Source organism: Acinonyx jubatus, chromosome A1, assembly GCF_027475565.1.
Source record: "Acinonyx jubatus isolate Ajub_Pintada_27869175 chromosome A1, VMU_Ajub_asm_v1.0, whole genome shotgun sequence".
Taxonomy (NCBI): Eukaryota; Metazoa; Chordata; class Mammalia; order Carnivora; family Felidae; genus Acinonyx; species Acinonyx jubatus.
This window is the reverse complement of record NC_069380.1, coordinates 70,224,136-70,251,695: the sequence shown is the minus strand read 5'-3', so window position 1 is coordinate 70,251,695 and position 27,560 is coordinate 70,224,136. Positions and strand designations below refer to the sequence as shown.

Here is a 27,560-nt window from a genome sequence, read left to right as displayed (position 1 = left end):
ACTCTTGATCTCAGCTCAGGTCATGATCTCACAGTTTGTGGGTTCAAGCTCCACATCGGGCTCTGTGCTGGCAGTGCAGAGCCTGCTTGGGATTCATTCATTCATTCATTCATTCATTCTCTCTCTCTCTCTCTCTCTCTCTCTCTCTCTGCCCCTCCCCTGCTTGTGTTCTCTCTCAAATAAATAAACATTAAAATAATAATAAAGATATCTGCCTTAGTCAACATTTTCTCTTTAATCAAAATCCACCATGTTAAATAATAGTAGATAATTTGTTCAATAGGTTTTCTCTGACTTAAACTTTTAAATATTTTGTGTTATTTGCCTAACAATTCCTAAGATTTAAAGAATAGGTAATGAAGTAACAGACAAGTTTTCCTCAAGAGGAGCAAAATACAGGCAATTCTAATTATACACTTAAGTTAACCTCAAATGAAAATTAACACTGAGGGAAGTTCAAAAGAGAAAAAAGTCACAGAAAGTATAGAGAAGTCAGAACAAAGAAGTATGTGTTAACTTGGCCATGAGAGAGAAGGAGGGTTGTGAAAAGTATTCAAAATTCCTTAAATGAAGAAGTATTTGGTTGTAATTGTCAACTGGTAAATGGTGGCCCAATTGCCTAGTCAAGGCAGAAGGTATATGATGAGAAATTCACCGTATCTCTTTCTAAATCAAATAGATCCAATAAAAAAAAAAAAAAGAACTCGGGCACCTGAGTGGCTCAGTTGGTTAAGCATCCAACTTCAGCTCAGGTCATAATCTCATGGTTCATGAGTTTGAGCTCCACATCAGGCTCTGCGCTGAGAGATTGTCTCCCTTTCTCTCTGCCTCTCCCCTGCTCATGCTCTCTCACACACACACACAAAATAAATAAATACACTTAAAAAGTATTTTAAAAAATCTAGAAGAACATGAATAAATCATTAACCTTCAATAATCTTGATTATGAATAGATCATATTACCTCATAAAATATGGACAGTCTACCACAAAAGGAATTAGAAAGTTGTTTAAAGACCTACCACTGAGAAAGATACCAATACAAATGGATTCACATCTGAGTTTTAATATTTAAGGAACACATAATGCCTATTACCTATACAATATTCTCACAGTTTCAAAAAATACATATAATATTAAGTCTGGTAAAGACAGTATTTAAAAAAGTAAAAATTCAAAATCATTATAATTAGCTCACAAAATCCAGTAAAACACCAAAAGGAAAATCATTATGTCTAATTAAAATTTATTATAGGAATATAAAGCAAAAGTATCAAAAGAATTCACAACGTTAATAAAAGATAAAAGCTATTTTTCCTTATTAGTAGTAATTGGTAGACAACTAACAGTTTTTGCCACAACTAGAGACAAAGGTAAGATCTTGCAAATTTCTAGAGGGAGAATTTTTTTTTTTAATTTTTTAAATATTTATTTTTGAAGGAGAGAGAGACAGAGTGTGAGCAGGGGAGGGGCAAAGAGAGTGGGAAACACAGAATCCGAAGTAGGCTCCAGCCTCTGAGTTGTCAGCACAGAGCCTGATGCGGGGCTCGAACCCACGAGCTGTGACATCATGGCCTGAGCTAAAGTCAGACACTTAACTGACTAATCCACCCAGGCGCCCCAAGAGGGAGAAAAATTTTTAAACAAATGGTCAAGAATCAGAATACATCTCAATATCAAAAGTCGAAACTAAAAGAAAGCCGAAAAAGGTCTTCAAGACGCTAACAGAAAGTTAATTCTAATCCAGAATTCTATACTCAAAATTCTAGAAAAAAACACAGGAGAAAGTCTTTGTGACCTCAGGTTAGACAAAGAATGCTCAGGTACGATACCAAAAGCACAATCCATAAATGAGGAAAAAATAGTAAACTGGCCTTTAATGGGTAAAAAACTTATGTTTCAAAAGACACCATTAAGAAAATAGACAAGCCACAAACTGGGAGAAAATACCTAGAAATTGCATATCTGTATCAAGAATGTATAAAGAATTCTTACAGGGGCAGCTGGCTGGCTCAGTTAGTGGAGTGTGCAACTCTTGATCTCAAGGTTGTGAGTTTGAGCCCCACGTTGGGTGTAGAGATAACTTAAATAAAATCTTTAAAAAAAATAATAATTCCACAGCTCAGTAATAATAAGATAAACCAATTTAAAATTAGGCAAAGGATATGATTACACACTTTAACTAAAGGAGATAACATGACTGACCAATAAGCACCCAGAGATTTAATATCACTAAGCATTAGGGAATAGCAAATTAAACCCCAAAGAGATAGCATTTTGTATCCACGAGAATGGCTATCATGAAAAAGACAATTAAAAAGTACCTATTCAGAAGGATATGGAAATGTAGAGAAACTGAAACTCTTACACATTATTCATGGAAATGTAAAAGGGTGCAGCCACTTTACAGCTGTCCAGACAGCTGGACAGTTTGATAATTTACCACACAACAAACAATTCCATTCTATGTATCTACCCAAGAGTAATTAAATAATTTGTCCAAACTCTTATACCTCAATCATCATAGCAGCATTATTCACAATAGCCAAAAAGTGGGCGCAATTAAAATATCCACAAACTTATAAGTAGGGAAGTAAAATATAGGATATCCACACAATGGAATACTATTCAGCAATTAAAACAGACTACTGAAACACACTACACCATAAATAAACCTCAAAAACATGCTAAGACGTCAGACACAAAAGACCATATATTGTTTGATCTCACGTATACAAAGTGTCCAGAAATATAAAATATGGAAACTACAGAAACAAAGTAAATTAACAGTTGTCTGGGAGTGGGGATGTAAAAGGAATGACTACAGGGGCACCTGGCTAGCTCAGTCATTACAGTATCCAACTCTTGATCTTGGGGTTGTGAATTTGAGCCCCACATTGGGTGTGGAGATTACTTTAAAAAATAAAATCTTTTAAAAAAGAAAAGAAATGGCTTCAAATGTGCACAGGTAACTTTATGGGGTGATAGAAATGTTCTATAGAATGATTCTGATGTTAGTAGCACAACTCTGTATATTTATTTAAATTTTATTGACTTGTCTTAGTCCGTTTGGGACGCTGTAACAGAATAACATGGACTGGGTGGCTTACAAAAAACAGAAATTTATTTTTCACAGTTCTGAGGTTGGGAAGTCCAAGATCAAGGTGCCAGCCAATGCAATGTCTGATGAGAGTCACTTTCCAATTCATACATGGGAGTCTTCTTTCTCACTCTGTCCTCACATGACAGAAGGGAGAAGGTTGCTCTCTAGGGTCTCTTTTACGAGGTCACAAATTCCATTAGTGAGGCCTCCACCCTCGTAACCTAATCATCTCCCAAAAGCCTCACCTCCAAATACCATCACCTTGGGAGTTATGTTTTAACATACGAATTTTGGAGGGATACAAACATTCACTCTACTGAGTTTGTATACTTAAAATGGATGAATGTTATGATATGCACATTACACCACAATAAAAACTACTGGGTTTTTTCCCCACAATAAGTTAATACAGAGTCATCTGCACTCATGCAAATTCTCATATAATTTAGGTCCTGTGCACTAGTTCTTAGGAAGCTATCTTTTAAAGACGTGTTCCAGGAAAAAAGGGAATAAACGAATGTTTACGACAAAAATCCAGGAGAAAAGAGATCCAAAAAAGGGAAGTGTAAGGAATCTTCAGGACAAAGTAGGGAAATCTCAGCTAAAAAGTCAAAATGCAAATGTAGAAGGCAACCACTCCAGACTACAGTAAGTCAAAAGGAACCAACTATTTCTACCAAAAAGTAAAACTGACAGAAAACTCAATGTGCTTGCAAATACTTAAACATGGGACAAGTTTTTGGATAAATAAGTGATAGGCACACAGAAAACTAAGCAAACAAAGACAATTTTTAACAGTAAAGAAAAACTGGTGCAGGAAAGTGAAAGTAATCTTAGGTGACAACAGGACTGCTGTGAATAGTGTTCACACTGTGGTCATAATAAAATCCCAAACACTGAGCTAACCCAAATCATGACATAGTAGACTAGAAAGATGGGAAATGTGCATTTGTGCAGAGGGGGTGGACAAAGTGAGACGCTGACAGAAGAAAATGGAAAATCAAGAAAGTCCTGTGTACATGTAGTGATTAAAAAGATATAAAAAATATTAAAAGGATCAGCTAAATTAATTCAAATTGGTCAGAGCCATCAATAAGAGGCTCCCTTGTGAGGGAGGGGCAATAACTGTCCCTAAACAAAAGCAAAGGACAAGCAAGAGCTTTCCTCCTGCTCTTCTTTCCCTAGCAGCACTGGCTGTTCCCTCCCTACAGCTGTAGTTCCCCACACAGATCGGTTTAAAGAGCCTTCTCTCTTCCAAGTGATTTCTCATCTCTCCTTTCTCTATTTCCTTTTCCTCTTTCTTCCTTCCTTTCTTTCTTTCTGTTTTCTTAGTGAATTTTGGTAGTTACTCAAGGGTTGGTATTGGATCAAAAGTCCAATAACATGCTAATTCAGCTATCTCAAACCCCAGAATTTTATACCCAGGTGAAAGGACATTTTTCAGTTATAAAGACAACCTTACCACCCATCTAAGAACTCAGAAAATACACCATGGATACCTCTCAAAAATAAGTTCTTTTAAAAGAAAGAAAAAGAAGAACATATAACCATAAGATGAATCAAAATGAAGAACTGATTAATCATGAGGCTATGGAAAGATGCTGCTGGTGACCATAAAAACAAGTTAAAATACAAAAAGGGAAGACACTAGGAGAGTTCTGCTACAGAAATGTTACAGTAATATAAAACTAATAATAAAAATAGCAAAAATGAAGAGTTAGGGGGAAAAGACAGCAGAATTAAATATAAATATGCCAATTTCCATTCATTTTTGTAAAAGGGAAACAATATATTCGTTCAAATTAAAGTATGAAGAAATATGATGACAAAAACATAAATGGTTTTAATAACCATTTTTCTTATTAAGAACATCTTTTAAGGACTTAATATCTCTGGAAAATTAGAAACATTTATCTAATAGTTCAGCAATTTCATCATTTTAATCTTTTTCTTTGGTTAAATATAAACGAAATAAACGAATTCTAAAACATCATATAAAAAAATAAGAGTAATGAGAAAGGAACAGTCCTGCTGGATATTGTGTTATAACACAGAGATACAACATCCCAAACCGTGTGGTACTAGCACATGATTAAACAGAAAGGTTAAAAAAGAAAACAGATCTACACACATATGAGAATTCATGATAAAATTAAGGTGACTTCCAATTACTACATTAAAGAAAAATTATTCAAAGATGGTTGTGACAATCAGGTAGCCATTTTTTAAATAGATAAAATCAAATTCCAGATGAAGTGAAAACTTCACCAGGAAAGATGAAGTAAGTACTAAAAGAAAACATGTAAGAAAAATATTTAATTTATGAATGAGTAGGAAAAGCCTAAGTATGTTGTAACACCAAAAATAAGAGATTTAAAATGCAAGTGTTAAGACTTAAAACAAAAAATATCTACATAGGAAGAAAAAACAATATACCAAGTCAAAGAGGCAAGAGGTGAAGAAGGAAAAATAACAAATCACACCTGTTTTGTTTTGTTTTAATCCACATTTATTTGGTAATCTTGCCAAGAAACAAATGGTTTGTAGATGGGAGAAGAGACCAATTATTTACTCATAGAACATGTTAGCACTATTCTCCACATCTCAATTCCATATAAGGCAATGTGATAAAGGCCTTATTTCCCTACGCATGCAGAAGAGTAAGAAGCACAGGAGAGGAACCCCAAAACTATTAAACTCAGGGCTTATGTAAGAGTTGCTCCCATATCTGCCCTTCCTTGACCCTGAGGAGAGCGAGCCAACCTGGCTCTAATGTACACCTATCTTTCTGAGGGAAGGGGAAATTCAAATGGCTCTGAGGAAAAATAAGACTCTCTCCAGTTCTGTCTTAAAGTCACTATCCTTCAATCTAGGCACGAACGGTCTTTCTTTGACTAGAAAGCCCTCACTCTAGGGGAGCTCCTGGGTGGCTCAGTCGGTTGAGCGTCTGACTCGGTTTTGGCTCAGGTCACGATCTCACAGTTTGTGGGTTTGAGCCCCGCATTCGGCTCTGTGCTGACAGTGAGGAGCCTACTTGGGATTCTCTCTCTCCCCCTCTCTATGCCTCTCTAACAAAATAAATAAGTAAACCTAAAAAAAAAAAAAGGCAAGCCCTCACTCTATAGAAAGGTGAAAAATATTCACAGAGCATTGCTTCCTCTTAATATCACAAATGCCGGGGCGCCTGGGTGGCTCAGTCGGTTGAGCGGCCAACCTCGGCTCAGGTCATGATCTCGCAGTCCGTGAGTTCGAGCCCCGCGTCAGGCTCTGTGCTGACAGCTCAGAGCCTGGAGCCTGTTTCAGATTCTGTGTCTCCCTCTCTCTGACCTTCCCCCGTTCATGCTCTGTTTCTCTGTGTCTCAAAAAAGATAAAATAAAACGTTAAAAAAAAAATTTTTTTAAATATCACAAATGCCTATTGCCTAAAAAAATAAAGGACACCTACAATAACAAAAGGCTAAGGATCTAATAGTCAATTCAAAGAAAAGGGAATGTGAATCAGTCTATGAAGAAAAATTCAACCTCACTCATAAGAAGGAAAATGAAAATGAGATGCTATTTTTCACTATTAGACAAAGGCAGAAAGTCAAAGATCCTTTTGGTCAGGGAATAAAGAAATAAGCTCTCCTATAAAAGACACCAATAATACTTAACTAAATTACTAAAGCTCACATTTCCCCAGCAATTCTACTTCCACATGTGCAAAATGATGATGTACAGTATCATTCATAATCGCAATATTTGTGATAGCAAAATCCTGGGAAAACTGCCAACAGGAAACTGGTGAAATTCTAGGACTGTACAGCTACAACTAAATGTTAAAAATCATAAAAAAAGAAGATAATGCTTTAAGTTAGATATGGAACACTACCAAAGATGCATTGTTAAGTAAAACAAAGGATGCCTCCAGAGGAAAATTAAATGGTTGAGATAAATATGTGGTATGGAGAGTTATTTTTCCAATGTATACTCTTTTGAACCATTTGGAATTTTTTTAAACCAAATATTGCCAATTCTTAGTTTTATCATTAAGATACGAAACTAAAACTATTCAAGCAGAATTACATACAATTTCGTTAATTAAAATGGCATCTTAACAAAATCACCTTTTTCGGTCTTCCGTAAGGAGAGAAGGAAACATCTATACAGGTATGTGTGTGTGAGTAGATGTATATGTGAGCTTCTACTACAGGAAATGAGGCATTTCAAGCAAAAGGAATGACATGATAAAGGTACACAGAGGTCACACTGAATAGCACACTTGGGAAAGAAAGGACTCTCTCCTAACTAGTATATCAAGAATAACAGTGGCAGGAAAGAGCACTCTGAGGGAAGGTGGAGGATACAGAAAAAAGGAACCGTAGCAGGGAAGCATTTGAATTTTTTCATTAAGCAACAGAAAACTAATGACTGTGAAAACAATCAAACATATACAAGGACAGCATAGATAATTCTGACATATAAATTCTGACCAGACTGAGAACAAAGCCAGTCAACTGAACCAAGCATTCATGCACCAAAACTGGTGACTTTCTCAGTGTCGCACCTCTTTAAGGAGAAACTGTATTTGTATTTCAAATTTCGCTCCCCCCCAAAAAAAAAAAAATCAAGCAATGTGATGCTACTCACATTTCTGTTAACCAGAAAAAAGCGTGTTAAGTTCTGAAGCTGGAAAAAGTGATAGCCCAATCAAGATATTTCAAGGAAGAAAACAAAACAAACAAAAAAAAAAGAACACAGAAAATTATAGCCCTCCAGGCTCAAAATGAAACACTAATTAGAGATAACATGTATCTTAGAAGATAAAGAATTTGGTGAATGTGCCTTAAGTACTATAATTTAAGGTTAGTAAAGAAATTTGAAAGAGAAAATCTATTACAAGAACATTTGAATTGTTTAAATATCAGAAGTCTCTGAAATATGTAAGAATGGCTTTCTGAATACGATGAAATTCAAGGTTCTTTTTTCATGTTCCCATTCAGTTACAGCTTCCACCAAGAAATATCCCAACACACATGCTTCTAGAAAATCAAAATTAATTTGTCTGATAATGATAGAATTACAGTCACTGGAAGTCAACACACATAAAAAAATAATAATAAAACATTAAATGGGAAAGACAAATGGATGAAAGTGTGATATTAAATAGCATAAAATTAGGTACTATCAGATATAATAAGATAAAACTTGTCACAAAATTAATTTTTTAAATTCACTTATAATTTTTTTCTGGGAGTACAGAACAGAACTTGCTGACAAGCTATCTAAGACATAAACTGTAAACATAAGTAGTTAATGACTTTGATCAACTGCATAGCATCATTTGACATAATACCAACTTTCAGAGGTCTTATACCAAAACAACCATGGGGGGGCCAACTTGGAAAAACTTTCGGATTGAGATAAATGAGCCAGGAACAAATAAAATGCACGCACGCACACACACACACACACACACACACACACACACACACACAGGAATAAAGTGTCCTGAAGACAACACTTGTTATTAATTTTGTAAATTCTGATAATTACCCTAAACAATCTAGTAGCTCTTGCGTCTGGAATAAAATACAAATGTCTTGTAGTCACTTTAAATTCCCTTCAGAAATCATATTACAAACTAGTATTCCCATCATGATATGATAAAGTCTCCATTTTAATAAAAAACGTGATTTCCCAGCTAATTATCTAATTAGACATACTTCGTTACAAAGACATTATTTTTAATCAAAATCAAATTAATCTCCAAAACGCAAAATTCTGTCACTCTTAAAGATATTCACGCCAATAAACTACAGGCTAAAAAAGTGATTTCAAACACAAGTATCTTATACTTACACAAACTCAACAAATATTTACAACATTGGTCTGAAACGCATCTAGATACCATAAATTCTGCCATAATAAATGAAATCCAATCCCACAGTGTAATCTTATCATGTTGAAAAAAGAAGCAAGGTATAAAAAGTTACATATCACATGACCCTGGCTGATTCAATCGGGATTCAGTCAGAATAGGAAATAGCTCTAGAAGGATGGAGAAGGGATCCTTAGAAGGGGAAGAAGTTGGGCAGGGGGTGTAAGAAGCTGGCATTTTGGTTCTTCAAGATCCACTTGATGCTTCCATGGGTTTTTGCTATAGTAATTTTTCAACTTTAAATTTGTGTTTTATGTACTTTTCTGAATGTGTATTTTAGTTTACAGCTTAAATAAAACAAAAAGGGGAAGAAGGAATAAAAGCCACCAGTCCTCCTAGACCTTGACTAGAACAGAGGAAGTATGTCCCTAATGTCAAGAATTCCACCGGGAATGCAAGCTGGTGCAGCCACTCTGGAAAATAGTATGGAGGTTCCTTAAAAAACTAAAAAAAGAACTACCCTACGACCCAGCAATTGCACTACTAGGCATTAATCTAAGGGATACAGGTGTGCCATTTCGAAGGGACACATGCACCCCCGTGTTTACAGCAGCACTATCAACAATAGCCAAAGTATGGAAAGAGCCCAAATGTCCATCGATGGATGAATGGATAAAGAAGATGCAGTATATGTGTGTGTGTGTGTATATATATATATATATACACATACATACATACATATATATATATATATATATATATATATATATACACATACATACACACACACACATATATACAATGGAGTACTACTCGGCAATCAAAAAGAATGAAATCTTGCCATTTGCAACTATGTGGATGGAACTGGGAGAGTATTATACTAAGTGAAATTAGTCAATCAGAGAAAGACAAAAATCATATGACTTCACTCATATGAGGACTTTAAGAGACAAAACAGATGAACATAAGGGAAGGGAAACAAAAATAATATAAAAACAGGGAGGGGGACAAAACAGAAGAGACTCATGGAGAACAAACTGAGGGTTACGGGAGGGGTTGTAGGAGGGGGGCTGGGCTAAATGGGTAAGGGGCACTAAGGAATCTGCTCCTGAAACCATTGTTGCACTATATGCTAACTAATTTGGATGTAAATTTTAAAAAATAAAAAATAAAACAAGTTAAAAGAAAAAAAAGAAAAGGAAAAAAAAAAAAAAAAAAAGAGTTCCAGGGTGGCAGCCTGACTTCTCAACCTCATCATGGTGGCAGTTCCTCTAGAAGGCAAGCTGGTTGGTCTAGTTCTGAGAGCCATTCCTGAAAGTTACTCTAGGGACCCTTCCTCCCTCCATCTCTTCCAAAGATTTAATCCCTTTCTGTTTATCACACCCACAGCAGTTCTCTCAACAGCACATGAACCCTGACTAATACAGGTCATCAAGAGAGGTTAGGGGAAAAAACCCAAGTGAAATTTCCAATATGGAGTATTAACGGTAACAAAGCAGAAGGCCTAGACACTGACCATTAAATTACCCTGTTAGTTATCTGTCATTCCCAACACATGTCTTAGCACAAGCATAAACATGAAATCTTTAGGACTTTATGAAGTTGACTTGTAAGTTTCATGAAAACAAAAATGGGTGGGAGAAGAGGGTCAAGTATAGAGGCATGGTGAGGAATGAAAAACAGTTACCTGGAGTCTCGTATTCATTTCCAAAAAATAAAAATTCTTCTTTGAGTCCACAAGGAATTCTACGGTTCCAGCAGAGGAATATTTTACTGCTTTGGCGAGAGCTACGGCTTGTTCTCCCATCGCTCTTCGAGTCTCAGAATCCAGAAAAATGCTGCCAATACAGAAAGATTAATCAACATTTTGAACTAAAGTAATCTTTTGTGTGCACCGTATAAAAATTTTCTTAGAGTTTACTCAGGTATGATCTCTATCAATTTAAGATTTTATATTATATGCTTTACAAGTGTTTATAACATGTGCTTTTTGTGTTATTAAGCCTAACATGTTTAAATAAGTCAGCTTCAGATTTTTCATAAAACTAATATTTGAACTTTCCACATTATGCTGCAACTTCCATCAGTTTTAGCACAAGTAGTTGTTTCCAACTAGTAAAACTTAAACACATATATTCAAATTTTCGCAAGCTAAAATTGAGAGATGTGCCTTCAGTAAAAGGCTAAAGATTTATGCGATTTGAAGAGAAACCAGAGCATGAGATGTGCCTTCAGAAGAACACGTGTCGTGGATGAACTACCTTCCGGCATGTGTTACAGCACTGCCGACTGGGGCTATGAGATCAGTATTAATGAATCAACAACATGCATTTAGCAAGGTGTCTTTCAACAGGAACACACATAAAACAAGGTTATGTCAGGACATTTTCATCAAGGTTATGTAGGGATTAAAATGACCCAACTAGAGGCTCACAGAACGTAACTCTGGGTCTCCCCTAGGAACAATGCTTCAGTATTCACTAATTCAGTGTTCACAAGGACTCTATGAAACATAACTACCACATATAACAAGAACTCATTGTACATCTAATAAATCCTCAAAACTTTTGTTTCACAATACCAAAATAACCCTCCAGCAGGCAAATAAACCTGAAATGTCTTCAATAAACCGTAAAGTAAAAAATACTCAGAGCGATAAGCAACCTCATCACTGCACTCAAATAAAACACAGCAGTAAAGTCAAAATCTAGAAACTGAAACCTACATATTACACTTACTTTATTATTTCACAAATAATAATATACAAATACCTATCAAGCATAATGATCAGTTCCCATTTTTTTTGTTTGTTTTTGTTTTCTTTTTGGTTCCTATGGCTTTAAATTTTCCTTTTTTTCTCTCAATAAATAGGTGAGTTCAAACAAAAACTTACATTTCCAGAGAAAGAGAGAGAAATGAGACAAAAATAATGATTCAAGGTTCCTAGTCTGTGAAAGGTTTTTTTCCCCCAGGTAAAACCTGAGTGAATTTTAAGTAAAAAATTAGTTATATTAGAAGCAATAAGAAGATAGCACCAAATTATAAAAGCAGTGTGTCAGAGACTACTATTATTCTACCAGGAATCCTTGTCCCCTTCTACACAACTAGAAGAATTTTAGCAGGACACACAGTTACTTAATTTAAAAAAGACTTTTCCCGGGGCGCCTGGGTGGCTCAGGCATCCGACTTCGGCTCAGGTCATGATCTCACGGCTTGTGGGTTTGAGCCCTACATCAGTGTCCTGGAACCTGCTTCCGATTCTCTCTCTCTGCCCTTTCCCTGCACATGTGTGCGCGCACTCCCTCTCTCTCTCTCTCTCTCTCTCTGTCTCTCTCTCAAAAATAAACATTAAAAATTAAAAAAAAAAAAGACTTTTCCCAACTTCCCAGCAAAGTGCCTAACTCCAGATCACCACCAAGTTAGCACGGGTAAATTTAGGGATCCTTCCTAAAGATACAGATAAACATTGCTTTTGCCTTTTCTTCTTCCTTCCCTCTTACATCCTGATCCTGGGCCATGAGACAGGGGTAGGCCATGTGCAGGCTGCAGTGGGCTGTTCTTCAAGCTAAGCGTCCCAAGAAAACAGAAGTGGAAGCTGGCAGGTTCCTAAGGCCCCTTCAGGCAGCATCACTTCTACACAGTCTATTGCTCAAACAGTCACAGAACACAAAACCAGGGGGAAGGTACACAGATCCCTACCCCTACTCCTCAACAGGAGAAGTGGCAAAAAACTTGGGAACCATGTTTTAAAACCACTATACTATACCATATATTTAAAAACCAGGGGCACCTGGGAGGCTCAGTCAGTTAAGCGCCCAACTTTAGCTCATGGCTCTTGAATTTGAGCCCCACGACGGGCTCTATGATGACAGCTCAGAGCCTGGAGCCTGCTTCAGATTCTGTGTCTCCTCCTTTCTCTGCCCCTCCCCTGCTCATGCTCTGTCTCTCTCCTTAAAAAATAAATACACGTTAAAAGTAAATAAAAACCATTATAATTGAAGTAGGATTTGCTTTTTGCCATTTCCCTGTGATTAAAAATCTGCTCATAGCCACATCTACTTTTTACAGAAACTATACACATATATCAAGGCACACTGGCTATGACAAAGTTATAATTGGCTATACTCCTTATCGCCTGGTTATTAAAAATAACAATGTACACTCAAGTGGGATTTTTAAGGACTAAGAGACAACTTGGATATATACAAATACCAACCTAGCATCAAATTAGACATGAAGTTCCATGAAATTGCTATATTCAACACATCTAGAGGTGGCTTGGAGAAGTGCCTGAAAGAGTGCTGATAAATCAAGAAATCTCTAAAAATTATGCTCCAGAAGCCTCTTCATGGTAAGATAAATTTAAAAACTTCAGGATCAACTTTATGAAACTTTCACCAACAGAAGATCCTGGACATTCCACATGACTGGAAACACTAGCAGGGTCTATTCCCTAGAAGCCTGTGGAAGTCATAGCTGGCTATCCACCCAACTCTCTCCTCTAACAAAACCCCACCTTTCTTTCCCAAGAACTCTCTCACGTGTCATGCACTAAGTACTGAGGAAGCTGAAGTGGCAAATTCTTAATTATAAAAATACACTTCAATAGAATCATACCATGTCTACCAAACTGCAATTAAAGCAATTTTAGCCAGTAAAATGGGAAAGGAATGTAAGAAACAAAATCAGTCTGTTATAAATGCTCACTGAGAAAAACTCTTACCTGGGTGCTTCCTCCACCACTTTCTGATTTCTTCGCTGAATTGAGCATTCTCTTTCATTGAGCCACAAAGCATTCCCATGTTTATCACCTAAAACCTGACAGAGTACACCGCTTGAAAAATTATACTGCCAAACCTATAGAGTATGTGCCCAATTAACATTTTCACCATGCAACAACCATTGGTTTTTACCAAGCACACCTCACAAAACACATGTACCTCTCAAATATGTTTCTCTTTTGGTTGATGTTAATAGAGGAAAACTATTTACAACCCCAAAAACTCACTAAAATGTTTTAAAAGACTTGAGGAAAAAATTCTCATGTTACATTTCCAATGTACTAGGGGAAATACCACATCAATTGTACAAATTTTGTGAAGGAAACTGAGTGTCAATAAAGGGGAATATATGTTCTAGGTATCAGTGATGCTTTAGGAAAACCATGACTGTTATCACAAACATCGGTTTGTTTTTAACATCATTAAATACCTGTTGATCAAGAAATACTATCTTGTTTATATCCAATATGTAGTCTGTTATTTATATATGGATGTTTTTATGTGCTTTTTTTTGTTATAGAAAGTGATAAAAAGTCTGGGGTTACCATGTAACACATTATGATTTTTCCCATTTGTAATACTGAAAAATGAGCTGGAACTGCCAGATAAAATCACAGGATAGCCAGTTGAACTTGAATTTTAAATAAACAACCAAAAATCTTAAAGAAAATAGGTCCCAAATACTTACTAGGACGTACCTTCACTTCAAAACAAAAACCAGTTTATCTGAAATTCAAATTTAATATGTATCTTATCAGCTAAATCTGGTAACCCTAAAACATGCTCTTGGTTAATATTTTTGGACAGAATGCTTGCTTTTAGGAACAGATTAATATATTTTCATGATTAAGAAGTAGATAACTATTATTGAATGCATATGTTAAGGTCACAGAAGTAAAAGCTACTCTAGAAGGCTTAGGCTAGGCAACAATTTTAACTCACTTCTCTGGGCAAGTCACTCTGTTTCCTTACACATTATAAACAGCAGATAGCATCATCTTAATATTTTATATGGCTGCTGAAAATATAAAATCAAAAAAGATCATGGTTACAGCAAGTATAACAAACTATGAAATGAGTAGTTAACATATGAATGCAAACTTAATTTTTAGGAATAAAACCTATCTAAACCTTAAGAATGATCCAAGCAAAGGAAAACACTGCAGTAATTAAATGTCAAAAAATTTGGAATTTGGTTTTTAAGACTCAAAGGTGGCTGCATGAAGCATACCTGAAAAATAGTTTAACACTAAATTTATTCTACTTCTTTTCATTCTAGTTGACAAGGGAGTGAAAGCACACTTTGCGTCCAAGAAATTAAGCCATAACCAAGAATTCTCAGAAATATTTCTAACTATAACATATTAGATTCATATATAGAATCACATCTATTTTTCCCTGAAGTCTGTGTAGTCTCCTGGTTCTTTTTATAAAGTCTTGCCATTTCCTAAGCATTCAACAAAAATAATTTGACAAGGATTTATTCCACTAAATAAATGAAGAAACTAAGTGACCCGACAATCTAAATAAAAAGTGCTTGTAAGGGAAGTTAATCCTTAAATCCATCATGAATTTTTTTTTAAATGTAATCTCTACACCTAATGTGGGGCTCGAACTCAGGACCCTGAGATCAAGAGTTGCATGCTCCACTGACTGAGCCAGCCAGTTGCCCCCCATCATGATTTAAAAAAAAAACAAAAAACTTTTAATATAGCCCTTTACCAATGCGCAGGTACTCAATGTGGAAAAATCTCCCAGAAATACTGCCTACTGAAAAGTGCTTCATACATATCTATATGCATGTAAGTGACATACATATCTATACTTCACAGTCCATGGCAGGATATTCAAAAAACAGTAACAGTGCCTGCTTCTAGGGACAGAAACCAGGGGACTTGGAGACAAGGGTGAAAGGAATGCTCACTTTTCATTGAATGTCCCTTATAGTGTGCACAAATCACCTCATATAAATGCAAATTGAGGAAAATAAAAAACTTCCAAGCACAGATCAGATAGAGCAACATCTCTGTTACCTATTTAAGTAATTACTGTTACCTATTTAAAACACTTTCACCTGTGTTTAAAATTATCACCTAGATTATATGCCACGACTAATGAAAATAAAGGCTGATGTAGATATATAATTACTTAACACAACTTGACGAAGCTTTATAGAGTATTGGTAATGTGAAAGACATCGGCCTGGTTGTTGGAACCAAACGTGAATAAGACCTACTAACTGCCTTCAAGGACTTCTTGGTCTATTGGAAAAGTCAGACAAAGATAAAATAAATGGTCTTCTAATAGCACAAATAAGTGACAGATGAGGAATACAAAGAAGGGGGAATTAATTTTGCCTGTAAGATCTTACAGGAAGGACAGCCCAAGTATCTCCCCTAAATTACAGACTTAAATATCCAACAGTCTACTTAGTACCTACACTTTGATATCTCAACTGTGATTTATCCAACATCACACCCTGATTTCCTCCCTAAAACATGCATCTCTCATAGTTTTTCCTTCCTCAGTAAAAGATAGTCCCAGTCTTCTAATTCCTCAGGCCCAAACCCTAAAGCCATCTTTGATGTCTTACACTTTTTCTTATACATCACATCTGATCTTTTAGAAAATCTAGTCTACCTTCACAGAGTATCCAGACTTCAATCACATTTCTCACCTCCAATACCAACACCCTGGCCCAAGTTGCCATCATCTCTCACCAAGAATTACAACAACAAAAAAACTCCTATGAGAGCTCTCTACTTCAACTGCTGGTTTTCAAATACTAAATAAGAGCTGGGGCACCTGAGTGGCTCAATTAGTTAAGAATCAGACTTGGGGCGCCTGGGTGGCGCAGTCGGTTAAGCGTCCAACTTCAGCTAGGTCACGATCTCGCGGTCCATGAGTTCGAGCCCCGTGTCAGGCTCTGGGCTGATGGCTCAGAGCCTGGAGCCTGTTTCCAATTCTGTGTCTCCCTCTCTCTCTGCCCCTCCCCCGTTCATGCTCTGTCTCTCTCTGTCCCAAAAAAAATAAATAAACGTTGGAAAAAAAAATTAAAAAAAAAAAAAAAAAAAAAGAATCAGACTCTTGGTTTCAGCTCAGGTAATGATCTCATGGTTAGTAAGTTTGAGTCCGGCATTGGGTTCTGTGCTGACAGCATGGAGCCTGCTTGAGATTCTGTCTCCTTCTCACTCTACCCCTCCCCCACTTGGTCTCTGTATCTTTCTCAAAAAAAAAAAAAAAGTAACAGCCAATAAATACTGTGTGCCTAGCTTTTTTTTTTTTTTTTTTTAACCTTGTTGAATGGGGCTACTTATTGCCGTGTCATAGCCTTTCCTCCCATCATTGCAAGTTTGACAAGGAGGCGTCAAACTGTCTTTAAATACAGAGGTCTCTGCATCAGGAGAACAGCTTTTAATGAGCTGTACACAAGAAGTCTCATCCATAGTAGGGCCAAGTTTGAAAAAGAGATTCTGGTCTTGAAAGGAAGATGTTTATATTCTACTTATGGAAGGACATGATCATTAGGGCCTGAAGAATGGGTTGTGGTAGCTCATATCCAAAGATGGCCTTCACATTCAACAATATATTAAAAGAACCATTCACCATGAGCAAGTGGAATTTATTCCAGGGATGCAAGGATGGTTCAATATTCACAAATTAATCAGTGTGATAACCACATTAACAAAATGAAAAAAAAATCATATGATCATCTCAGCAGATACAGAAAAAGCATGACAAAATTCAACATCCATTCATGATAAAAACTCTTCAGGTGGGTTTAGAGGGAATGTACATCAGCATAATAAAGGCCAGATGCAAAAAATCCACAGCTAACACCATACTCAATGGTGAAAAATTAAGAACTTTTCTCAAAATCAAAAACAAGACAAGGATGCCCATTCTTGCCTCGTTTAGTCAACAAAATACTGTAAGTCCTAGCCACAGCAGTCAGGCAATGAAAGGCATCCAAACTGGTAAGGAAGAAGTTAAAATGTCACTATTTGCAGACACGTGATACCATACATAGAAAATTCTAGAGACTCCACCAAAAACACTACTAGGAGTAATAAATGTATTCAGTAAAGGTGCAGGATACAAAATCAATATAGAGAAATCAGCCACATTTCCATATGATAATAATGAAATAGCAGAAAGAGAAATAAAGAAAACAATTCCATTTATAATTGCACTAAAAAGAATACAATACTTAGGAATAAAATAACCAAGAAGATGAAAGATCTTTACTCTGGAAACTATGAAATACTGATGAAAGAAACTGAAGATGTCGCAAACAAATGTAAAGCTATTCCATGCTCATGGACTGGAAGAATATTGTTAAGATATCCATAGTACCCAAAGCCATCTACAAATTTAATGTAATCCCTACCAAAATACCAACAACATTCTTCACAGACTAAAAGCAAATAATCCCAAAATTTGTAGTCAAAGCAATTTTAAGAACAACAAAGCTTAAAGGTATCACCACCCCAGATTTCAAGATATACTACAAATAGTAATCAAAATAGTGTGGTACCGGCACAAAAACAAACACATAGATCAACAGAACTAACCAGAGTGCCCAGAAATAAACCCATGATTTTATGTCAGTTAATCTATGACAAAGGAGGCAAGAATATACGAGGGGGAAAAGATAGTGTCTTCAGTTAATGGTGTTGTGAAAACTGGACAGCTATATGTAAAAGAATGAAACTAGATCACTTTTTTGTTTTTAAGTTTATTTTGAGAGACAGTGAGAGAGAGCAAGGGCATGTGAGCTAGGGAGGGGCAGCGAGAGAATCCCAAGCAGGCTCCACACCGTAAGCACAGAGCCTGATGTGGGGCTCAATCTCACGAATCATGAGATCATGACCTGAGGTGAAAACTGAGCCACCCAGGCTCCCTGAAAATGGACCACTTTTTAACACCATACACAAAAATAAACTCCAAATGAATTAAAGACCGAAATGTGAGACATGAAACCATAAAAATTCTAGTAATTTCTCTGACATCGGCCACAGCAACATTTTTCTAGATATGTTCCCTAAGGCAAGGGAAACAAAAGCAAAAATAAACTATTGGGGCTACCACAAAATAAAAAGCTTTCACACAGCAAAGGAAACCATCAACAAGACAAAAAGACAACCTACTGATGGGAGAAGATATTTGCAAATGATATATCTAATAAGGGGTTAATATCCAAAATATATAAAGGACAGGGGCACCTGGCTGACTCAACTGGTGAAGCACGCAACTCTTGATGTAAGGGTTGTGAGTTCCAACCCCCCACTGGGAGTGAAGCTTATTAAAAATATATATGGGCGCCTGGAAGACTCAGTCAGTTGAGCGTCTAACTTCGGCTCGGGTTATGACTCCATGGTTCATAAGCTCATGCCCCAAGTCAGACTTGCTGCTGTCAGCACAGAGCCCACTTCAGATCCTCTGCCCTCCTCTCTCTGCCCCTGCCCCACTTGTTGTGTCTGTCTGTCTCCCTAACACTTAAAAAAACTTGTATAAAAATAAAAAATATATACAAATATATGACAACTACAGTATTTACTAGAACTAAACATAACATTACCATGTAATCCAGTAATATTTCTCCTCAGTATATCTGAAAGAATATATATGTCCATGAAAAGACACAGCAATTTATTCAGCATTAAAAAGCTGACAACAACCAGAAGACCCACCAACAAGAAAATGGATAAATTACAGGTTATTCAAACAATGAAATATCACAGAGCAATTTATTTTTTTATTCTGATTTATTTATTTTTTATTTTAGAAAGAGAGAGAGTACAAGCGAGAGAGAGGGGCAGAGAGAGAATCTTAAGCTCCACACTCAGCATGGAGCCTGATGCAGGGCTTGATCCCACGACCCTGGGATCATGACCTGAACCGAAATCAAGAGTCAGACATTTGGCCAACTGGGCCACTCAGGTGCCCCTGCAGAACGATTTCTTAGAATGAATAAATAACATACAGCCTCATGGAAGAATCTCAAAGATATGATATTGTGTGAAAGAAGCCAAGTACGTACAACCAAATATATATTGTATAATTTCATTTATATGAAGTTTAAGGACAAAAATAATCTGTGGTGTTAGAGGTCAGAACAGCAGGTACTTTGGTAGCGAAATGCAGGGATTGGCTGGGAAATGGTATGAAGAAATCTTCTAATGTCACAGAAATGTGCTATACATCTTATGTCTATCTATCTATCTATCCATCTCTCTATCTATCTGGATGGTTGCTATACAGGTTTCCATGTGTGCACAAGAATTTTATTGAAGCGTACACAAGATTTGTGGACTTTACTGAAGAGCTGTGTTACCTCAATTTATAACATCTAAAAACAAAAAACCAACAACAACAAAAAATCCTGCTAACTTCAGAAATAAATACACTATATTCAACGTTTTAAAACTACTAACTGATGGGGTGCATGGGTGGCTCAGTCGGTTAAGCGTCCGACTTTGGCTCAGGTCATGATCTCGTGGGTCGTTGGTTCAAGCCCAGCATCGGGCTCTGTGCTGACAGCTCAGGGCCTGGAGCCTGCTTCAGATTCTGTGTCTTCCTCTCTCTCTCTGCCCCTCCCTTGCCCATGCTCTGTCTCTCTCTCTCTCTCTCTCTCTCAAAAATAAACAAACATTAAAAAAAAAAAATGTTTAACTACTATGTATGTTTGCACATTTTTCCCATTCTGGAAAATTTGAGGATCTAGATGAAGATTTTCTACTCATAAATAATATCTATGTAAAATGAAAATTAAACTTAACAAAACCACAGTGACAAAACCTAGGACTTTTACTATGCCCCATCAGAAGGGGCAAGGGCAGCAAATAACCTACTAGTTTTCTGGTTCTCTATTCACACTGAAATGAGGAAAATAATAACCTAAATTTCAGTATGATTTCAAATTTGATATTTATGTTTTATCAATTTGAATTCAATTCATAGCCCTAATGTGTAAAATAGAATGAAGACAATTCTGACAAAAATGGCAATTCAAGACACATCATCATCCTCTGTGTGCCATTTCAGAAAACCCAGTTTGTCCTGCTGAAATCCATACTCCCCACAACCACTTTAGCAGTTGGATTAAAATCTTAACCTGAGTAGAGGAAATCATTTACTCATCTCTCTACTACCAGGTCCTAGAAGAATGCTTGCTTGTCTCAGTGGGCCAGCCACACAGACATTTGGTGAACTGAAAATAATAGGAATCCAGATGAAGCACTTAAAAAACAAAACAAAACAAAAACAGCTCTGAAATGGCCAGTCTCAGAAGAGGGCTAATGAGCCTCTGGGCACAATGTATTCAGCCTGGTTCATCTTGGGACTGCTTGTTCCTATAGGATTTTTATATCATTCCCTCTGTTGACCAACATTCTGGCACTCTGACAAAAAGTATACCCAATTCCAAAGGGAAGTGATCAATTTATGTACATTCTCTATTTTGAAGTTATGGAAACATACCAGAACGATTCACAATCATTCTAAATGGAAGAAAGGATGTGTTTCCAATAGGAATAAATGATGTTATTTTGAAGTCATAATAATTAGAAAACATCTTAAAATGTACCAACCTGGATTTCTATATGACGAGGGTTATCAATAAATTTTTCTATTAGTAGTCTATCATCACCAAAACTAGAAGCAGCTTCTTGAGATGAAAATCGAAAACCATCCCTGGAAAAAATTTTTAAAAAGGAAGAACAGTCAAACTAACAAAACAAACACGGCCCTCAATCTAAAAGAAAACAAAGCAATTAAATATTTATCGTGGCTTACTTATGAACAAAGCAAAGAAAAATTCACTTAATGCACAAGTATCTAAATTGACTTGCGGTGACCTGCAAGTCTTACACTCACCAGCTCTGTGACGTGCGGTCAGTGATTTAATTTCCCCGATCCTAGATTTTATAATGAAATAGGAATACCAATACCTAGTTCACTGTAAAAAGTCAGGTATTTTTAATAAACCACACAAATCACATAAAATTCCATTTCCTCAACCCAATGTACCTTAATTCTATTACTAAAAAATACAAAAATGCATGTCCATTTGATTCAAGAGTCAGAATACGCACACAAAAATGCAAAGGGTCAAACTGACCAACGGCACAACTGGGGCAAAACTACAGCAAAGTACTCTGTGAAAATGAATCCAGAACAGGAGGATCCTCAAGAACATTTCATGATAGTTTAAATGCACACCTTTACTTAAATATAATTGCCCTCTACACACCCATACAGGTCATGACAGCTTAGTCATTTATGGACTTGTTCAAAATTAATACTTAGGAAAGGACAATTTTTGAAAATAGAAAGTATGGATAGGATTATCGCTTTACATGTTTTATTCCCAAACTGTAATCATTTAATCATTAGAATTAAAATATGCTCACTAAATTCATACACTTGGGCTCATTTGGTCTATTAAAAACTCACACTTGCTTACCTAAAACTAAATGAGTATATTATTTTCCATTCACTGATATATTCAGAATATAAAGTTTAATTCTTTTTATACATTATTAATAGCTTATTAATCTTCAAATTAAGTATCTGTACTTAAATACAGTATTAAAATTATTCCAATCTTTTAACTTGCAAACACTCCATCTGGCAATATTAGAAATAAATACCACTTTTGTTTTTGTGCTTAAAAAAATACAACATTGAAAGTAAACAATGACTAGAAGATAAATTCAAAACATATTGCAACAATTCCTATTTCTCAGAGTTCTGAGGGAAAAGGTATCAGGTTTTCTTAGTCCTCTATTACTTCTTTGATTTAGGGGAATGGAGTTTTTAGATCTCAGGAGACTGCAAAGCTCAAAGAAACTAAAGCACAATGAATTATTGTTTTCAATACCATATGACCAACTTTTTATTAGATGGGACATGAGGATTCAGAAAGAAAAACAAGGCACTTTACAGTTTGTCTTTGCTGTAACGACTCAGAGCTTACATTTTCCATTTAAACCAAGAATACTAAAGGTGAAAATCAAAATCACCCAAATAAATTGTCACATCTGAAAGCATCACGGGGATATTTTGGAACTCATGGAAACTGCATTAAAAACATCATTTGTTATACCTAAGTTACACATTCACTCAATACGTTTTTACTAATCATGAAACCATGTGCCTGGTGCATATTTAGGTGACAGGAATACAAAAATAAAGCAGAAACTGCCCTCACAGTCCTCGAAATCTAGCAGGGATATTCCACAATGCAGACATGATCAATTTTCCAGTCATGCCGTATTTCATTGAAACGTGGAAAAGGGAAAAGAAAGCCAGAGGTTATTATGAAAATATCTGAGTCTACTTTCAACAGCCTTCATGATTCTCCCCCTAATTTAATATACAATAACAACACTATTTTTTTTTAATCTTTCAGATGTTCTAAGATTCTAAGACAAGCCATAAATGCTACTTCCCTAAAACCACGGAGGAAAGATGTTACAAGAGGAAGACACTCCTCTGGATAAAATAATAAAGCAATTAATGGCTATCAGATTTTCCTTCCAAAGAAGGCTAAAATTTTTATCGAGTATGCAAAAAATATTTCTGCCTTAAGAAGGGAGAAGGCAAGGAGTAGATGCAGTGTGGCCTATTAACAACTGGTGACTACAGAAGAAAACCCCATGGATATTTTCTGGACTGTTCTCTCAATTTTTCTGTAGTTCAGATTCTTCCAAAGTAACAGGGGATACAGAGGAACTTTTTAAAATAAAGAGCATGTATTATCAAACCAAATAGTGTCATACTTTTATTAATCTCAACAAAGTTTCAGATATGATTTATCAAAGTGAGAGCAATATTTTAGATAGAAAAGTATGGGTGCACATATTTTTATTAATTTTATCAACATATTTTGAACCAATGTGCCATTTAATGGGTTAAATTATTACCCAAAAAGATGCCCAATATATGAATAGATACAGTGATTTCTGAAAATACTGAATGCTAAATTAAAATCCATTGGTTAACAGCACAGCAAATCTCAATACCTAGAAATTTAAGAGTTATCTTCACCATAAAAGAATATGTTACTAACAGGAAGCCCTGGAGAAATGATGGATAAGCAATCTGAGATCCCAAGAAGAATAATGAAAAGTAAGTGCTAAAGCTTTCAGTGAAATTGCTATGTAAGTGCCATACAAGAGGGCAAAACAGTGAGAAAAAAGTTAGTTTATAAAATACACATCTCTTACAGAACCGTTGAGTTGTGTTTTATATCTTTATTACATCATTCTTTCCTACCAAGAGGCTGCGGCAGATTGTCTTTTCCAAAGATGGCCACAGTGGTGTCTCCTACTGTCTGGATTTATGCTATATACCTCTTTTGCATAATCATGCAACACATGAACTTCTTGTGAAAACAAGGCCAAAAGTGCAAGAAAGAAAATGCATAGGACTGCACACGAAACAAATTATACTGAACTACAGGCATCAAAATATTTTTAAGAACAAATTTGGGATACAATGTATGGGGTTCTTTATAATAATAAGCTCCAACAACAAATCTAATAATAATCACTGTTACTCAGAGATATCTTCAACAACTGTAATGTGATAACATGTGACTTCCAAAGTGGTACAAAGTTTCATAGATACTACCACTATTGTAAGTCGGTTGCCTATATTGGAGGAAACACTAAATCCCAACTAGAAGCTAGTGAAGAAATAGGTCCTTTTTTTCCCTCATTCAGATGCATAAACCTCTCCTCAATTTCCTGGGGCTGGGAACTCAAAGGTTAAGAACTCCAGATCTAGTATATAAACCGCATAGAGGAAAGGATTATTTTGTCTGTATTCCTGGAACACTACTAAAACAGTGCCTATCACACAGATCCTCAACCAATATTGTCACTCCATGCAATGAGTTTATTCTTACAGTCAGGCTCTGAGCTGTCAGCACAGAGCCCGACACGGGGCCCGAACCCATAAATCTCGAGATCATGATCTGAGCCAAAGTCAGATGCTTAACCAATGCCACCCAGGCGCCCCAAGACTGGGGTTTAAAGAGCAGTATACGTTATCTCTTATAACGCCATAACACAACTAATTACTTTCTCTGATGCTCAACCAAAGAAACAATGGTGTTCTGAGATGACTTTCCTTTAGAGGTAAAATCATCTGTGCAAGTCTGCAACCTGGTGTTTTCCCAAAAGATTTTAAAGGGTAATAATATATTGCCTTGAGAAAATTTTTACCTTGCTTGTACACTTTAGAACCTAATTTCTGAATTAGGTTTGTAGTGAACAACTTTCACGACAACTGCTCCAGACTTCTGTTTTTGAGAGATATGGGGGAGTGGGGAGGAAAGGAAAAGCAAAGGAACTGAAGAAAGCAGAACGATCTGGAAGACCACATTACTTCTGGGTAGAAAATGGGCACCAAAAAGCAACATAAGACAATAATTAAGTCATTGTCTATCCCCTCCAACCCTCCAAAAACAATGACATAAATCTCTTCTGCCATATCCGAAAATCCATAAAAACACAAACCTACATAGAAGCGCCTAAAACCTGTTTGTACTATGCATTTTTCCCAAAAAGTTATTTTTTAATCACCATGATGTCATCAATGCATTGGATTTTTAAAATTTGGTTTTAAAAGTTACTTTTGATTTCTGAAACTACTAATAAGAAACTGGTCTACATTTACAACAGAGTGCACTGTATATAAAGGACATTTAGTAGTTTCAAATTCAGAAGAAATATATTCCACAGTATAGAATTACTGAAGTAGTTCACCATTTTTATAGACAAGCTATAGAAAGTACACACTGACTAATGCACGAATGAAATCATAACTGCCTTTAAATATATTTGCTTCAAATCTTCTGACCACACTCAGAATATACAATCGAATGTTAGTAGCTTTTGCCTAAAAAACAGAATCATGACTATAATTTTTTAAATATAATATAAAAACAAAAAGACAATCCTCCTTTGTTAATGCATAAAAAAGTAAGAACCTTTCTCTAACAGAACAATCATCATCAACATAGAAACAAGAAAGTTTTCTGCATAATCTCCATTTTTTCCCATCTAAAAGAGTAAAAATTATCTGGTTATTGTAATTATTCCATTACACTTTTGGTATCTGTTTACTTGTCAGTTTAATGAAACTCCAGTAACTGCAATTTTCATCAAAAGTAGATTTTGGACAGCACCTCACCTGGTCTCTTCATCATCCCAGGCGATTCGCATGCCTTTCCCACCACCACCTGCTGAGGCCTTGATCATGACAGGGTAGCCTAACAGCAGGGAAGAATTAAACAGAAGTTCAGACTTTGATCATCTGGATGCATGAACATGACAACTGACCACATGTTCAATAACACAGAAGACAATAACTAATTTATTTAAAAGTTCCTTTCTTTAGAGTCAGGAAAATAACACCAGTGTAATGATCTCATATATATTTTAAAAATGAGAGGTGATCATTTCGAAAGAAAAAGACTATTTGTATCAATAAATATAACATTTTTATCAGTAATGAAATAAAAAGCTAAGAAAACATAAACAAGTTATTTGACAGAGGATTCCAAAAATAGAAGCACATATAATATTAACTAACCAAAGATACAAGAAGCAACTTTTATGACATTTACACACACACACAATTCCTCCAAAGTACTGTTTGCATGCATCACAAATTAAACTCCCTTTTTCAAAAGTAATGATTTACACGTATTTGAGGTATTTTCATCTGAAAATTCACAGGGAACCCCTGCAGCTTTTATCAGCAAAAACTGACACAATGATTGGGGGAGAAATCAAGTCACATTATTCTATCATGGGTGGAAGCAGAAGGTCCAGGACTCGCTGTTATCAATGGAGAGGCTACTGCACTATCCCACTGATTCAACAAGGAATGCATATGCTAGCAAGTGTGATGAAAACACAAAGTAAGACCCAAACAAATGACATCTCCAGCTAAAGTTTGCTAAGAGAAAATGACATAAGATTGTTGTTTTAGTATTTAGATTATTCTAAGGTTTGTGACAGCTTGAGTTACCAAGAAAAGTTATAAAAGTCTCCTTGCTTAGAGGTTTCCTGAAAACAAGGTAGATACACTTATGTCTGAGACCACTTGTTTATGATCTTTTCTGAAGAAAGAAAACCGTGAGCACCAGGAAGACTCTTCCTGGCCTGTGATGCTCTAACAGCACTACACTCTAGCTATAGGATCTTAGAGGAAAAGGAAGAGACGGCCAAATGTCATAGACCTTTAGCCCCTAAGCCACGAAACATAGCTCTTAACTTCAACTTAGTTAAAATGGCACTTGCTTTCTATGTGTTTCATAATTAATTCAATTTTTAAAATTCTTACGTTGGTTATATTTATGTGGGACAATATTTTAAAAGCAATGCTAAGTGCAGTGAGAAAAAAGATTAACAATACTGTTTTTACACTGGAGTGTCAGAATCTAGGAAGAGAGAGGGAAAGTACCCAAATAATTCTATCACTGGGAATTCAGAAGAGAAAAGTACAACAAGGTAAGAGGAAAGCGATTAAGGAAATCATGTTACAGCAAGGACCAAATATTTACGTGAGGCTGTGAAGGATGAGCAGGATTTGAACACTTTAGGCAGGAATAGCAGGAACAAAACAGGCAGGGAAGCATGGGATTGGCTTAAGGAATGACTAAAATAATCCAGCTGTAGAGTATCCGCAGGATGGCAGAAGAAAAAGAGAACCGAAACATAAATTAGGGGAAAAATATGCTTCACACTTTTGCATGCCACAGACCCTGCACAAGAGTGAAAAAAAAGGATTATTCGTCT

The 27,560-nt window shown here is 36.0% G+C and overlaps 1 protein-coding gene across 9 annotated transcripts in view; it reads right to left on the bottom strand.

Annotated features, from left to right (window-relative positions):
* The window catches only part of PCCA (propionyl-CoA carboxylase subunit alpha), a 404,001-nt gene that overhangs the window by 223,834 nt on the left and 152,607 nt on the right, over positions 1-27,560 (bottom strand). For 8 of the 9 annotated variants that reach the window (XM_027065165.2, XM_027065168.2, XM_053217534.1 and 5 more), the window contains 4 exons: positions 25,948-26,026; positions 21,336-21,438; positions 13,686-13,780; positions 10,650-10,800 (listed from right to left, as the gene is read on the bottom strand). In XM_027065165.2, coding sequence (XP_026920966.1) covers positions 10,650-10,800; positions 13,686-13,780; positions 21,336-21,438; positions 25,948-26,026 — 428 coding nt within the window. Of the gene's footprint in view, positions 1-10,649; positions 10,801-13,685; positions 13,781-14,685; positions 16,694-21,335; positions 21,439-25,947; positions 26,027-27,560 lie in introns of those variants that run through there. The other variant, XM_053217559.1, reaches the window with a different exon arrangement.